Raw genomic sequence first — 16,512 nt, 5'->3', positions numbered from 1 at the left:
CCCTCTTTATCTCCAGTACTTAGTCCAGTTACTGGACTATGATGTATTTAGAAGTCAGCAGTATATGTGTGCACACGTGTGTGCACACGTGTCTGTCTGTGTGGGGTGGGTGTGCACTGTAGGAGACTGGCCCTCCCATGGACGGATGAAATCATTGCCTAGACAGAAGAAACTGCGGAGCCATCAGGAGACTGAGAAGGAGAGGTAGAAGAAAAACTATAGATTGGCTTTGCCAAAACCAGCAGGGAGATTTCAGTAGGGAGAGGTTAGCAATCTTACAGAGGAATAAAATAGTTCCTAAATTTGGCATTTTCGGGAATCTTTAGTAACTCAGTTTGTTTTTTAAAGGTTGTATTTATTTATTTTTAGAGAAAGGGGAAGGAAGGGAGAAAGAGATGGAAAGAAACATCGATGTGTGAGAGAAACATCAATCATTTGTTTCTTGCTCTCCCCCAGCCAGGGACCCAACCGCAACCCAGGCATTGGGTTGCCCTGGCTGGGAATCAAGCTGGTGACCCTTCAGTTTCTGTGATGACGCCCAACCCATTGAGCCACACCAGTCAGGGCATAACTTAGTTTTTTAACAACAGGGACGTTTTTTAAAATGACAAATGAAGTAATGCATGTGTTTATATTCATACATAAGTATACACACATTGCATTCATTTTGTAAATGTCTCTGCTATGGCAATATATATACATATGAGCACACACATACTTGTATCCATCTGCCTAATCTCATGTGGCCTGTGGTTTCAGAAAGAATGAGTCATTCTGAACTAGTGTTTTTTTCCCCATAGCTTCTAAGTTGCAAAGCTAATGTAATGAATCCTCAGATTCTCTTCACTTAAGTATAAAAATTGTTCATATTTTGCTATCTTTGCTTTCTGTCTGATATACACACTTAGATTATACTCAGGAATTTTAACAGTACAGTCAGTCTGTAGTCAGATGTCCCCAATTATCTCAATCATGTTCTTTATACTTTTTTAAAAAATCCAGGTTCCAGTAAAAAATCACACATATCCTTAATTCCTTTAGTTTCCTTTAATTTGGAATAGTTCCTTAGTCTTTTTGTTCCTCTTTCAAGACATTAATGTTTTTGAAGAGTCCAGGTTATTGTTTTACAGGAAGTCCCTTAATGTGGGTTTGGTTGTTTCCTCATGATTAGTTCCATGATGAACATTTTTGGTTGTTGAATGTTGGAGTGCTAACTGCATAATGTCGTTTCCACTCCGGTGCCTCCCGTGAGAATGGAGTGTCGAAATGCCCCATTGCTGTTGCGTTGGATCCGATCACTTGGTTGCAGCCGTCTGCTGGGGCTGCTCACTGTACAGGCGTGTGTCCGCATTGACGGTTCTTGCCTGAGTCCGCTATTACCATGAAAACGGTAATTTTCTTTTTTTCTCATTCCTTCCACCTTTATCAATGGACATTCTTCTATTAAAAAAGAGGTTTACCTTTTCCCTGCTCTTCCTAAATTTTTTTTAGTATCAGTATGGACTTACAGAATTTTAATTTCATCCCATGTGTTGTTATCCATTCCTGTTACTCCTTTTGATGCCCACATTTGGCCAGTGGGAGCCCATTCAAGTTCACTTGTGTTTACGTGTTTCCCTCAATTTTTTTATCACGTCCTTACTTTTGGTACAGAAAGGTTTTCCAGACTCACAGTGTATTTTCCAGCTTGGGAATCAGCTGTTTCTCCATGGAGCCTTGTTTCCTTTCAGTGGTACCTAGAAGCCAAAGTTTAGGTAGACATGCATAATTCTTTTAGGCCCTTGCAATGAACAGAACTAGGAGGATCTTTTCTTTTAAATAATGAACTGGAACAACTGTTTGCGTTCGGTAGAGTGCCATCTAATTAACAAAGCAGGGATGACTCGATGAAGCAGACCATCACTTGGTTTAGGCAAGAATCAACAGGTGCTAAAATTCACTAGTAAAAGTCCGATGAAACTCAAGATATGTACAAAGTCTCACAATATCTGCCACAAGCTACCCACTGACTCCAAAGGGAATAGCAGTTACCTTGGAGAAAGGTGGCAGGCCCAATGATCACCGAGCCATCAAGAGTCCACCTCACCAGCAACAGGGCGCCGCGAGAGTCTGCTCCTCCTGATGGCTTCATCCAGCTGGCCCTCGCGTGCGTGGAGGCCACTGCTTCTGTCAGTGAGCATGATGTCTGAAGCGGTGGGTGCTCAACCCTGCCGTGGTCTCAAAAGGGCGCTCCTTGGGGAAGAGGACGAGGTGCCTTTTTCTCCCCTGATCTCGTTTCAGGCAGTGGTCCCTTCTGTCAGGGCTCTCATTCCATGTGAAGGCGGTCCCAGTTGGGGCCCCGGCTCCCTTGGGCTCTCTTTGAGGCACACCTGACATATGAGACCAAACCATGGGACTCACCAAGAAACAGCCTCAGATGTGAACCCTGGGGGACATAGTCCTGCCCACCATCTCAGTGGGGTGACTCATGGCCAGTGTGCTCTAATAGCCCCCTGCTAATGTAGCAGGGTGCAGGGCAGTGCCACATCACTCCTCAGGCCTGGTTCCCAGGTGACTGTAAAGGACAAATGGCACCTCTTCCAATCCCCTTCCTGTGTGGCCGGAGGCTCAGCTCAGGCCCCAGCTGGATCTGCCCCTAGGGCTCAGACTTGTCTGAGCTTGGGGGAGTAGATGAGAACCTCTCAGGAGCCAGGCACAAAGGGTCCTAGCCCCTCAGGATAACTGAGCCTGAAGGTAAACTTGGATCACTGAAGGTTGGTATCTAGTGGGCAGGCAGGGACTGCCCCTTCCTGAGGCCACCCTGAGACAGGCTGGTGCTGTTACCCTCTCAGACCGTGCAGACAGCACAGACCTGAGCTTCATGTGAATAGGACCAAACAATGTCTACCATTTTTGTGTCAGGGTGGTCTCATTTGTTCGTTAAGTGTTTGATAGAATTCATTAGTGAAGTCCTGGGGGTCTTGTTTGCTGTGTGGAAAGGTTTGGTTATATATTCCATTTCTTTAATAGATACAGAGTGCTGTTCAAATGCTCTGTTCCTTCTTTTGCCCATGACAGTTTTTAAGGAGCTCTGGGTGATGCCATGAGAACTCTGAGAAATGAGAAGCACTACTCAGTATAAAAATGTCCCTCGCATACAGATAGCCTCTTGTGATCTAAACGCTGAAGCTCAAGACACACTCGCTGCCCCTGCCTTGTTTTGTTCAGAGCCACCAAGTGAGGGCTAAGCACGCCTGTGTGATTCAGAAGCCAGTGCTCTGCTCCTCTCCCTCCTTAGAAGTTCAGGCTTTCATCCAGCATTTGTGTTAGGTGTTTTGGATACAACAGGGTGTTGTTCACAACAGGTAGAGTGTGCTATTACAGAGTGCATGACTCGTGGAAGGAGACGGAGAGGGTAGGGGTGTGGGAGGGCCCTGCGGGGTGTGCTGTGGGTGTTGTGGGACCCCGTGGGGGCACAGCAGCAGATTTCAGTGCACACGGGTCTGCCTCTGTGTGCATTTATAATGGCAACGAGTGCACGTGTAATAGGTGGGTAGGGGAAAGACTTTGGCACAACACAGACAACTGCTGCAGTTCATCTGTGGTTCCACCCAGGCAAAAAGGGCTGGGGTAGAGGGAGCAGCACTCCAGTGTCAGCAGAGAAGGAGAAGCCCTCGCTTTGGTGGTGCAGCCCAGCCGGCATTTGGGCTCTGGGGAGGAGGAGGAGGAAAAGACACTTTGTTCCTCAGAAAGCTGCATGCCAGCCCACCAACCACCAACCACCAACCATGGTCCTGGCAGGCCACACTGCCTGTTGGGCCCACTTAATAGCTGCCCCTTGGCTAGGAACTCTTCTCTCATCTGCATTGTCTGGGCACCTATCAACTTAGCTCTAAAGTTTTGCCAGGATTTCCCTTAGGCTTTTTAGGTACATTTTTAATAGTAGCTGTGTGCCGCCTCTGGCCCTGTCAGAACTGCCTGCCCTGGGGTGTGGTCTACGTGTGTTGTTATTGCTGCAGTTACAAATGTTGAGTGGTCTGTCCTAACCCCGTTGTCACAGAAGTCCTGTTTTACTGCTTGTGTGCAGTTTAGAGATATGAGGTTTTCTAAATATGTACGTCTTGCTTTATAGCAGAAATGTTTGTATTCCAGAGGAACCAAACTTGTGAGCTTAGGCAGAATAGAATGAAAAAAGTCCCTAAATTAAAGCATTTTAAGAAGCTGTGACAGAACTCCACGGCATTTACTTAGTGATCTGCATTTATAAAGTGCTTCATATGTGTTATAACTATAATTAAAAGCCACCAGCATGGAGGTGGGTTCCGCAGCCACCCTTATCCCCATTCTCTGATGCCGAAGCTCAGGCTCTATCCAGCCCCTGGCTGGCCCGGCCACACTCCGTCTGGGAAGTCTGGCTCCGGAGGCTGAGATGGTGGCCTGGTCCCAGCTGAGGACTGCTGAGCCAGAGAAGACCCTGCCCAAGAAGTAGGCCAGTAGTTGCTCGCAGGACTTAGTGGGTCCCTCTTCATTATGTAACACTCAGGGTCCACGCTGTTCCACTTTGCCAGTTCCCTCCATGCAGCTGTTATTCTGTTAATCTTCAGACATATTGGGCCTGGTATAGAGAAAGGGTGTTGGTGAAAGCTGTGCGCAGCAGCAGGGCACAGCCACTTACCTGACGTGGATTTCCGCGGAGCACCCCTTTTGTGTGGGCTAACATTGTCCTGCTCTGTTGGGGGTGGGTAATACAGCTGCCTGCATTTCCTTTATTCATTTCCATATGGCCTTTTATTTATTTCTCCTACACTTGGGACAGATGCCTGGCCATCCTTGCCGTACCGCTGGGGTCAGGGCCCTCCACAGAAAGGCAATGACTGGTACAGGGGCAGAGAGGTAGTGAGAGGTCACGGACCCACCTTTCACAAATCTTTTGGACACATACACAGAGGTGTGCACATACGCTCCAATGTTCTAAGAGCTGGTGTAACAGGGAGCAAGGGGTGGGCATCTGCAAGTAGAGGTGGGGCCAGGGAGAGAAGGGACAGGGGCACAGCTTGAAGTGGGACATGAGAAGAAATGGCAGGAGGTTACCAGAGCCTGCCTAGGATGCCAGAGACCCCAGGGGTCATCTCTTTCAGAATCCTGCTCGGTGCAGGGAGACCTATGGGCCTTCTGCAGCACCCGACTATCTGTGCCCTGTCCCAGGCGTGGGCCTCGTGGATATGGTTCTGGCACTGCAGAGCTGGAGCTCCGGTGTTGAAAGTACTCTGTCTTTGGAGCTCACACTTCTCCTGTGGGTCTGGTTGTGACCTCCAACGGGATAATGAGTCTCTTTGTTGCCTACTAAAGGGTAGCAGAAGCCTCTTCCTTCAAGCCTCCAATTCCCATGTGGCTGGCTGCAGCTGGGGCTCCATGGAACATGCAAGAAGCTTTGGCAAGGGCAGATGTGGTCTGGGGAAGAAAGTGAAGTGGCTGGCTGGTGGCCAGGTGACCAGGCAGAGGGTGGAGCTGGGGTTTGTGAGCAGAGCTGTGAATGGCAGCTCTCGGCAAATCAGTCAGATTGGACTGGGTTTGTGCCCTGACTGCAGTTTAGGGATAGCAGGGAATCATTTAACCTCCATGAGCCTGTTCCCATGTCTGTAAAATGGCAATTTTGGCTCTGACCTCAGGAGGTGTGGTTTGGGTGCGCTGTATAAGCCAGTAGCTGAGTGCCTCCCAGAGCAAGAGCTCAGGTGTGGGGAGCTCTGTGTTGTGTGACACGTGTGTGTGTTTCTGTACAGCTGGTAGGGGTGGGGTCTTCAGGCATGTGTCTCCAGAACCTGGCACCTGGCTACACGTGGCTCAGAGGCTGTTAGAATGGGGGGCTGTCTGCACATTGGGAGGAAATGAAGAACTTGTTTTAGATGAAGAAATGGTTGAATATTTTTTTACTTAAAGTTTCAAGTACCATTAGTATATTAAAGATGGAAATGGAGACATGGGTTGGGCCTATCAGCTTTAGCTGAGACTTCAGGTCCTCAGAAAATAATTCAGTTAATTTCAGCCTCACGGTGCTCACCTTGGGCTGGTTGGACCCAAGGTCCTGCCTCACTTCCCAGGCACTGTGCTCTGAGACATCGCCAGGTCTCAGTTATCCCTACCTCTTGCCCAAAGGTTCCTTCTACCCCTGTCCCTGACGAGACCTACCTCCTCCCTTCCTGCACCAGGGATACACCTTTCCTTATTGCACCCTGGGCCTCAGGTGGGGTTGGGGCCCACTCTTCCCTTTAATACTGTTTCAGTATTAGTTAAGTGTTAATACATCAAGGAAAAAGCCCTAGGAATTATCCTTAAGTCTTCATCTTCCTACATACAATCTACCTTCAAGACCTGTTGTTGTACCTCCAAAGTGTACATCTGTCTGCACCATCTTCCTTATCACCCTGGTCCAAGTTAACGTTTTCTGTCTCTTTTTTTTTTTGTTTCCCCTATTGTATTATGTGTTTTGTCTTTTTAAAAAATATTTTTTATTTTATAATTACAGTTGATGTACAACATTATATTAGTTTTAAGTGTACAACCCAGTGATTAGACATTTATGTAACTTAGGAAGTGATATCCCTGATAAATCTAGTATCCATCTGACATCATACATAGTTATTACAATTTAATGACTATATATCCTATGCTATACTTGGCATCCCCGTGGCTATTCTGTAACTACCAATTTGTACTTCTTAATCCCTTCACCTTTCTCACCCATACTCCCAGGCTTCCTCCCATTTAGCAACTGTCAGAATGTTCTATCTACAAATCTGTTTCTGTTCTACTTGTTTATTTATTTTGTTTTTTAGATTCCACATTTAAGTGAAATCATATGACATTTGTCTTTTTCTGTCTGATTTATTTCATTCAGCACCATACTCCCTACTGCAGATAGCAAGATCTTATTCCTTTTTTAAAAAAGATTTTATTTGTCTATTTCTAGAGATATGGAAAGGGAGAGAGAGAGAGGGAGAGAAACATCAATGTGTAGTGGCCTTTTGTGTGCCCCCCACTGGGGACCTGGCCCAAAACCCAGGCATGTGCCCTGACTGGGAATTAATCCAGTGACCCTTTGGTTTGGAGGCCAGCACTCAATCCACTGAGCCACACCAGCCAGGGCGATTTTATTTTTTTAATGGCTGAATCATATTCCTTTGCATATATGCACCACTTCTTTATCCACTTATCTATTGATGACACTTAGGTTGCTTCCATATCTTGGCTATTGTAAATAATGCTACAATAAACATGAATGCATATGTCATATGTCTTTTGAGTAAGTGTTTTCGGTTTCTTGGATAAATAACCCAAATGTAGAGTTGCTAGGTCCTTCTTTGTCTCTGTTATAGCCATCATTTTAAAGTCTATTTTTGCTGGTATAAGAATTGCTACCCCTACCTTTTTATTTTTCATTTCCATTTTTATGAAATATCTTTTCCATCCCTTTACTTTCAGTCTGTGTGTGTCTTTTGATCTGAAGTGAGTCTCCTGTGGGCAGCATATGTAGGGGTTGTGTTTTGTTACCCATTCAGCCACCCTATGTCTTTTGATTGAAGAAATTAATTCATTTGCATTTAAAGTAATTGTTGATAGGTAATGTATTTATTGCCATTTTATTATTCATATTTTTTAAATCTTTTTTCCCTTTCTCCTTAAAGAAGTTTAACATTTCATATAATACTGGTTTGGTGGTGATGAACTCCTTTAGCTTTTTCTTGTCTGGGAAGCTCTTTATCTGTCCTTCAATTCTAAATTATAGCTGTGCTGGCTAGAGTAATCTTGATTGTAGGTCCTTGATTTCATCACTTTTAATATTTCTTGTCAATCCCTTCTGGCCTACAAAGTTTCTGTTGAGAAATCAGCTGACAGTCTTATGGGACCTCCCTTGTAGGTGACTAACTGCTTTTCTGTTGCTTCTTTTAAGATTCCTCTCTTTGTCCTTCAACCTTTTACATTTTAATTATGGTGTGTCTTGTTGTGGTCCCCATTAGGTTTATCTTGTTTGGGACTCTCTGAGCTGTCTGGAGTTTGTGTGTCTTTTTCTTCCCCTCATTATTTGTCAAAACGTTTTAATCCCTTGCTTTCTCTCCTCTTTCCAGCACCCCCATGATGTGAATGTTGGTATACTTTTGTTTTTCTGAGTCCGCCTTAAATTATCCCATTTTTGGATTGTTTTTTGCTGCTCTGATGGGTGTTTACTGCTTCCTTATCTTCCAAATTGCTGATATGAGTCCTCTGCTTCATCTACTCTTTGGTTTCCTTGCAATGATTCTTCATTTCAGCTATTGCATTCTTTATTTCTGACTGTTTTTTTATGTTTTTTTTGTCTCTATTTTTATGTTTCCTATCTCTTTGTTGAAATCTTCACTAAGTTTCATTAGTCTTTCTCGAAGTTCATTGAATGTCTTTATAACCAGTGTTTGAACTCTGCATCTAGTAGATTGCTTTCTCCAATTCATTTGGTTTCTACTTCTTTTCTTTCATTGGGCCATTTCTTGTCTTCTCATTTTGGTAGCCTCCCTGCTTTGTATCTAGGTATTAGGTAGAGCTGCTGAATCTCCCCAGTCTTCGTACAAGTGGACTTATGTAGTAGCAAAGTGGCACAGCCTCCTGTCCCCTGAGCTGGGTGCTCCCAATTCAGCCCTGTGTGGGCTGTGTGCAACCGCCTTGTAATACTGAGTCTTTCTGCTGTTGGAACATCATTGGGAGAAATTTAACTTATCCCCCCACCCCAGTGGCCGATTATTTGTGAAGATTGGCCCTGACTATCGTGGAGGATCTGCTGTGCAAGGGCTATCCTGTGGAGCAGACTGCATTTCAGCAGGGCTCTTGTGCCTGACCAGTCTGCCATTTGAAGTGTGCTGCTCATGGAGGTGGCTGGGTGATCCTTTGGCATGGTAATGAACTGTTGTCCCTGGTTGCACTGACCTCTGGATCCTCTGGGGGTAGAGACCAAGGTCAGCCACCACATATGCCCTGCCTGGGGTTACCCAGTGTAAACTGACAAAAGAAATCTGCATCTTGCTACTTGTTGCTTGACTATGGAGGTACCTGGGAGAGGCCAAGCTTTGAACCGAAGCCAGCCTGCTACTAGTTGCCACACACAGGGTCACTTAGTGAGATGTAAGGGGCCTATTGCTGCTTGTTTGGTGTTTTATGAACCTGCCAAATTTTAGGAAAAGACTTTAGCATGAGCCAGACAGTAAGTTTGTGTGGAAAATCCACTGGAAATGGCTTATCTTAGGGGTCCTGCAGGTTGAGTGGGATAGGCTCAGGGAATCACCAGGGCAACCTGAACAGTGTGAGCCATGTTGATAAGACTATGGCACAGATGCTGCTTGCTGGCTCTGTGTGGGGAGGGCTTAGCAGAAGAACATAGTCTCTGCCCAGCACTTCTGTCTGGAGAACGCTGCCCCTCTAAGCCCTTGCTGGACAACATCAGTTTCATTCCCTATGTCCCTGTGTGCTCATGAGCTGCTCCCCCAGTGCTGGAGCTCAGAGTGAGGGAGTCTTAAGTAAGTCTAACATGCCAGCTCTTTATGAGGAATTCCTGGACGCCAGCAGCCCCCCATCCCACCACCATCTCACTCAGCCACAATCCCCACTGGTTGTCACAGCTAGAATTACAGGGGACCTCTCCTCCTGGCTGGGGACCTGGTTGGGATGGGAGCCTTCACTCCTCAAGGGGAGCCTCCACAACTGAGATATATTTCCTTCCCCCTTCCCCCTGCATCATTGAGTGACAGCTGCCACTGGTACAGTCCCAGGGCAAGGATGCATTGAAAGGTTTTCTTTCAGCACCGGCTACCAAATCCTGGCCCCACTGCCTAGGGGAGGACTGTGAAAGTGCTAATCCCTCTGGGTTTTTAACTGTCATGCATGGGTGTGGGACCAGCCCGTTCCACATCTCCACACTCTCCTACCAGTCTGGCATGGCTTCTTCTGTATATCCTTAGTTTAGGACTTCTGTTCAGCTAGATTTCAGGTGGTTCTGAACAAAGGTTGTATAGTTTAGGTGTAATTTTGATGTGGTTGTGGGAGGATGTGAGCACCGCATTTACATATGCCATCTTGACTGAACTCTCCAAGTCAACATTTTGTCTTGAATTAACCACAGAAAATAGTTTCCTAACTGATCTGTTTGTCTTCTTGCTCTTCTAATATTCAATCACCATGCTGTGAGCTTTATAAAACAAATTGGTACCATTGCCCTGCTTAAAAGCCTTCAGTACTTTTCATTGAACTTTGAATATCCAAATCCAGATTCCTTCCTGTGCTTATGGGCTGGCCCTTGCCTCATTTCCTTTTGTTTCTTTAGGTAAATAAAATCCTTTTCTGTCTGAGAGCCTTGCATGTTCTGTTCTGTCTGGAATTGTCTTCTCTCCACCTTTCAAATTTTTTACTCCTTGACCTTTAGCTCTACCTAAACACCTTCCCAAACATCCCATGTCCAAGGTCTTCTTGTTTTTCTATGTGCGTCCTGTTCACTTTGGTTTGGCCAAATTCATTCTAGTTTGTAATTATACATTTGTGTGTTTACTTGTTTATTTTTCTGTCTCTTCCATTACCTTTATAACACACAAGGGCTGTGATCATGTTTATTTTGTCTAGAGGGTGCATGATACAAAGGAAGAACTCTGAATGAAATTGTGAACCAACAGGAGAGAAAGGCCGTGCTGGGGACTTACAGAGAAAGTTGTGACAGCTGCTCCCCTGATGGATCAGCTGATTTTCCGTCAGCTGGATTTAGCATAAAACTGTAGTTTTCACATGTGCAGGATCCAGAAAGTCTGACAAGTTCAGGTGTGGATGGGTTCCAGTTGCTTTGAACTGTGGTGGGAAGCCCACCATGACCCCTCTGTATACAGAGCACTCATGTCTAATGCTGCTTTAAAAAAAAAAGGGGCAAGTGAAATAAGCAGCAGCATAATATGGTCCAAGGCACACAGGCCTGAGCACCCTGACTTAGCTTTGGTCTTTGGATCTCATATTGCCTTTTCTACTCAAAGACTCTGTACCTTTGTTTCCTTATTTGTAAAATAAAGGAGGTGGCACCAGGAGAAAAAGTCCCTTCCAGTTAGTATGTGTATGCTTTTAGCTACAGGTGACAGTGGCTTAAGCAATCAAGACATTTACTTATCTCTTGAAGTAGAATATGGAGCCATTGTGGCTCTAGGCTGGTGCAGGGGTTTCAAAGATGTCATCAAGGACCAACCCGGGTCCTTGCTCTCCTCCTGCTCCGCCGCCAGTCACTTTGTCTTCAGTCTCGTCCTTCTTGGTCACAAAATGAATGCTGTTGCTCCAAGCCTCACAGCCTCTTGTAAGAGCATCAAAAGCAGAGAGGGAAGGGCATGGGCAAGAACTCTCCTCATGGCTCTCCTCTTTTATCAAGAAGTAGACTTTCTCCTGGAGCCCCGGAGTCCCAGCTGGTTACAAACCTAGTCCTGCATTCTCCTGCTCCTTCTTTTGTTTCAACATGACAAATGCTGCTGTGTCCTTTGCAAAGGACTTCCTGGCACGTGGAGTGGCCGCAGCCATCTCCAAGACAGCAGTAGCACCCTTGAGGGGATCAAGCTGCTGCTGCAGGTGCAGCATGCCAGCAAGCAAATCACCACAGATAAGCAATACAAGGGTATTATAGACTGTGTGGTTCGTATCCCCAAGGAGCAGGGAGTCCTGTCCTTCTGGTGTGGTAACCAGGCAATGTCATCAGATACTTCCCCACCCGGCTCTCAACTTTGCCCTCAAGATAAATACAAGCAGCTTCCTGGGTGGTGTGTGACAAGAGAACCAAGATTTGGTGCTACTTTGCAGGAACTCTGGCATCAGGTGGTGCTGCTGGGGTCACCTCTTTGTGTTTTGTGTATCCTCTTGATTTTGCCCATGCCCGTGTAGCAGCTGATGTGGACAAAGCTGGAGCTGAAAGGGAATTCAAAGGCTTCCATGACTGCCTGATTAAGATCTACAAGTCTGATGGGATCAAGGGCCTGTACCAAGGCGTTAATGTGTCTGTGCAGGGTATCATCATCTACCTGCTGCCTTCTTCAGTGTCTGTGACACTGCACAGGGAGTGCTCCCAGATCCCAAGAATACTCACATCTTCATCAGCTGGATGATCGCACAGTCCGTCACAGCAGTGGCTGGGTTGACTTCTTACCTGTTTGACACTGTCTGTCACTGCATGATGATGCAGTCAGGGTGCAAAGGAACTGATACCATGTATATAGGCATGCTCAACTGCTGCAGGAAAATTGCTTGTGATGAAAGGAAGCAAGCTTTTTCAAGGGTGCATGGTCCAGTGTTCTCAGAGGCATGGGTGGTGCTTTTGGTGCTTGTCTTGTACGATGGAATCAAGGAGTTCACATAAATTATTTCGTAGTCTTTCCTCCCCCCAACCCTGTGAACAGGCATGTTGTATTATGTAACACGTCTTGAGCATTCTCGACAGACTGTTGTTGGCTGTCTAGTCCATCAATGGCAACTATTTACTGGTTGAAAATGGGAAGCAATAATATCATCTGACCAGGTTTCTCTTAAAGTCATTTTCATGGTGATGATGGGACTCTATTATATTTTTTATTTTGGTCACTCCTGATAAACAACAACTCTGAAGAAATAAAAAAATCTGAAAAATAAAAAAAAATCTGAAATTTAAAAAAAAAGTAGACCTTCCCTGGGAGTATCCTGGCAAACTTTCTTTGGTGTAGTTGCTCAGAACTCTACCACCAAGCGTTACCGACAAGAGAATTTGCTTGCCCCACACAGAATTCATTCCCCAGGGCCAGCCTGTATTCAGCTGTACTCAGTTCAACACAGGTGAGTCCTGTAAACAAGAATTAATGCAGGGCTGTTGATGGGTTGTCTCCTGGATCTGAAGTCCTTTGATTCTAAGTGCTTGGCCTTTAAGAGGCTCCCTTGTTATCCTGTGGGACTCATTGCTTCTTCACATCTCAGCTGAGGAAGTAGTCAAGAGTAACATTTTTTAAAGGAATGGCTTTACATTCCTGAATGAGGAAGGAAGCAGAGAGGGTTTGGAAATGGGTGGATTTATTGGCCAAGAAACAATGAGCCACTAAGTCCAGTAGGTTGTCTGTAGCAAAGTTCCCACCACTGACCTGCCTGCTGCTGCTCTGACAGGGAGCACAGGAGATTAAGGATCACTTCCCCTTCCAATTATGAGGTCAGATGTCTGTTAACTTCCTCAGCAAATGGTGTTACTTCTGCCTGTCCACGCTACAGCATCAGGTTATTCTTAATATGCAGAATCTGTTTCAAAGCAGTTTGATAAGATATCAGATAACAAATGAGGACTGCATTAATAATGGCCACGTTATTCAAAATACACTATGTGCTAAGCACTGAGCCAGGTCCTGGGGAATACCAATACAAAGCAACAAGGCCCTAGTCATTATGAGGTTGACATGCTGGTTGAGAACAAATGAAACAAATAAAACAAGCTCTAAAACAGGTGTGTGTATGGGGCCAAAGAGTAGGTGTGGCCACCCTGGCCTGAGAAGAGATCAGGGGAGGAGGCGAGCCTAGAAACAAGAACAGGTGTTTTGTTCAATGTTCTGAGCTGCATGAGCCAGGAGAAGCCATTGGTTAGAAAGGGCAGGCACTGGGGGTGTGGTGCTGAGTGTGGAGGGCTCTCTGGGTCATGCTGAGAAGTATGGACTTTATCCTGTTGGCAAAGTAAGTTGGACATTTTCTAAAGACAAGTCTTAAGATCATGTGTATCAAATTGTTTCTAAATTTTCCTCTCAGAGGTGAAAGATTTCACTTTCTCAATACCTTGAATACATATTATGAATGTTATTAATAGCTAAACTTACAGCTTTGCTATAAACCACATATGACCTAGTTTATAGCAAAATGTCTAAAATGCATATTCTGATTTCTAGTGATTTTAAATAAGATTTAGTGGTTTAAAATATTAAAAAATTAATATTTGCTAAGATATTTCCCAATTTGTATCAACTTTTCTGCAGAGACAGGGACTTTGCCAGAACTCTTGTTCTCCAACAGTTTACGGAAGTATTTGGGGATGATTCTTCCCACAGTCCCAGGCAGACCCCCTGTGTATCTGTGGGAGACCAGAGGGTTTCTTCTGACCCAAGCCAGCAGCTGGTGCTGCCTGACTCCAGGAGCCAGTCCTCCCTTCTTCAGGCTTTTGTTCTGGTGTCACCTCATCACTCACTGGGCCTCCTTCAACTGACCTCTTTAACCCTGCAGCGGTTGTGACTGATTTGAGAAATATAAACTCTTTTCTTAAATATTATTACATGTATCAGGCGCATAGGTTCAAGGTCAGGACTACCCACACATTTGTACATGACTAACACAAATTGAAAGAAATTCTAATGGTGACACAGATACAGCTCCCTCGACAAGCAGAAAAAGATGTGTTAGGTGCAATGCATCCAAAATAAGTTATCAAAACATTTTTGCAAGTGTTGTGAAAAGTGTTTATGCCTTGAGCACAGCAATACTGTTTGTGATGACTGTTACAAACATTGTACAGAAACAACTATTGAAGATCCTGATGAACATTAAAGACATTTTTTGCTTGTATTTTTTAGCAATATCTGTGTTTCTGTAGTTTGAAAAAAGTTTCCTTGTTTTTATAGTTCATTCATTTCTACATTGTAACTGAAAATGTTTTATTATATAAATATAATAAATGCAAATTTGCAGTTTAAAAAAATTTCACATTTCAGCACATACGAGTAATGAGTCTCTCTCTCAGATGTACTCGACCTATGATACACTGTAATTTTTTCAACCGTGACCTCTGCAGGGTTAAAACTACAGTCCCTGCTGGTTCTAATGTTCCTTACACTGCTTTTTAAAATACTTAACATATATTCTTCTATCATACCATGTAATTTACCAACTTATGTTTGTTTTTTATTATTGCCTGTCTCCCCATACTAGAATGTCAGTAGGGGTCTCGGTGTGTCCTGCTCCCTGGAGCATCTCAACCACCTAGGACAGGGCCTTAGAGAAGGCCTAAGTTCAGAGGCCAGTGTCTGAGCAATCCGGAAAATATCCTCCGAGACTTCTACACTTGGTCTCATTGACCATAACTTGTCACTTAACAGAGGTGAGTTGTTAAGTCAGCAGTGACAGTCTTACTGAGCTTCTTAGAGCAAAGCTGTTCATACCTGTTGATGTGTCTCTAGCATTGAAAGTGAGAGGCCATGGCACCCTTTGAGGGTGACCCTGAGAGGCTCTTAGGAGTTGAGGCCATGGAACAGCAGCAGAGGAATGCTGGCCTTTGGTTGCAGAGGACCGTAAACTGACAGTAACACATGGTGTTCTTTTGAACAGATACAAGAGTTTGGTCACAGGGACCCCGAGCGAGAGGAGTCATTGCTGTCCCTCTGGGTGCTTGCCTTGTGCATTGGACTGACCCCTTTCCTGGGGTGGAACAGTAAGACAGTGCCATCAACTGCACAAAGCCCTCAAACAGCACCATGAATGAAAGCTGCTGCTTCATGAAGTGCCTCTTTGAGAACGTTGGTTCCCATGAGCTACATGGTGTATTTCAATTTCTTTGGCTGTGTCCTGCCCCCACTGCTCATAATGCTAGTGATCTACATCAAGATCTTCATGGTCGCCTGCAGGCAGCTTCAGCGCACTGAGCAGATGGACCACTCACAGACCGTTCTCCAGCGGGAGATCCACGCCGCCAAGTCCCTGGCCATGATCGTTGGGATTTTGCTTTGTGCTGGCTACCAGTACATGCCATCAACTGTGTCACTCTTTTCCAGCCAGCCCAGGCTAAGAATAAGCCCAAGTGGGGCCATGAACATGGCTATTCTCCTGTCACATGCCAACTCAGTTGTTAATCCCATGTTTATGCCTACAGGAACCGAGACTTCCGCTATACTTTTCACAAAATCATCTCCAGGTATGTCCTCTGCCAACAGATGTCTTCAAGAGTGGGAATGGGCAGGGAGTTGCACAGCCTGCTCTTGACATGGGCCTATGACCTAGGCTCTGTCCTCTTCAAGAAGGCACACATTCACAATAAACCAAGGGACAGGACACAACTGGCTGATTCTCATCGTGAAAGACAGGCAGGCCTCAGGAGCACATGGGCTGCCTCTTGAGCACCCCCCTGGAGTTACCACATATCTAACATATACATTTTATCTGTAGGGCTGACAAATACGCTCTTACTGTGCGGATAAAACCGATGGCTTGACTGGATTGTAAAAGAACATTCTGTTTTGTTTTTAAAGTCTGCCTCTCTCATGGTAGAAAACAAAACTATTTTACTGTGAAACACTGAAATATTATAATACATTTTTTAAACTTAGAGGCAATGGAAAGTAAAAGTTGGATGTAATGAAAAACATATACTTATTTCTAGGAAGGAGACCAAGAAAATTAAATATAAAATCTTTTTAATTTTTTAAATTTATTGTCGTTCAAGTACAGTTGTCTCTGTTTCCCCCAGCCCCACCCATTCCCACCTTCCACCCTTGATCCTACCCTCCTTGG

At 45.0% G+C, this 16,512-nt stretch overlaps 1 protein-coding gene, 1 non-coding gene and 1 pseudogene across 2 annotated transcripts in view; 2 read left to right on the top strand and 1 right to left on the bottom strand.

Annotated features, from left to right (window-relative positions):
- The window catches only part of ADORA2B (adenosine A2b receptor), a 35,375-nt gene extending 18,960 nt beyond the window's left edge, over positions 1 to 16,415 (top strand). The window contains 9 exon segments of the mRNA XM_028534381.2: positions 15,334 to 15,358; positions 15,360 to 15,383; positions 15,385 to 15,439; positions 15,442 to 15,524; positions 15,526 to 15,718; positions 15,721 to 15,806; positions 15,808 to 15,856; positions 15,859 to 15,930; positions 15,933 to 16,415. Coding sequence (XP_028390182.1) covers positions 15,334 to 15,358; positions 15,360 to 15,383; positions 15,385 to 15,439; positions 15,442 to 15,524; positions 15,526 to 15,718; positions 15,721 to 15,806; positions 15,808 to 15,856; positions 15,859 to 15,930; positions 15,933 to 15,997 — 652 coding nt within the window. The 3' untranslated portion in view covers positions 15,998 to 16,415.
- LOC114515436 lies at positions 9,729 to 9,856 on the bottom strand. The gene has a single exon (XR_003686186.1). It is a non-coding gene; the product is annotated as a small nucleolar RNA SNORA30/SNORA37 family (small nucleolar RNA).
- On the top strand, positions 11,200 to 12,513 carry LOC114515090 (annotated as a pseudogene).
- Positions 16,416 to 16,512: the final 97 nt, after the last annotated feature.

Source organism: Phyllostomus discolor, chromosome 8 (genome assembly GCF_004126475.2).
Source record: "Phyllostomus discolor isolate MPI-MPIP mPhyDis1 chromosome 8, mPhyDis1.pri.v3, whole genome shotgun sequence".
Taxonomy (NCBI): Eukaryota; Metazoa; Chordata; class Mammalia; order Chiroptera; family Phyllostomidae; genus Phyllostomus; species Phyllostomus discolor.
Note: the sequence above shows the minus strand (reverse complement) of the source record. Positions and strands in the feature narration are given on the sequence as shown.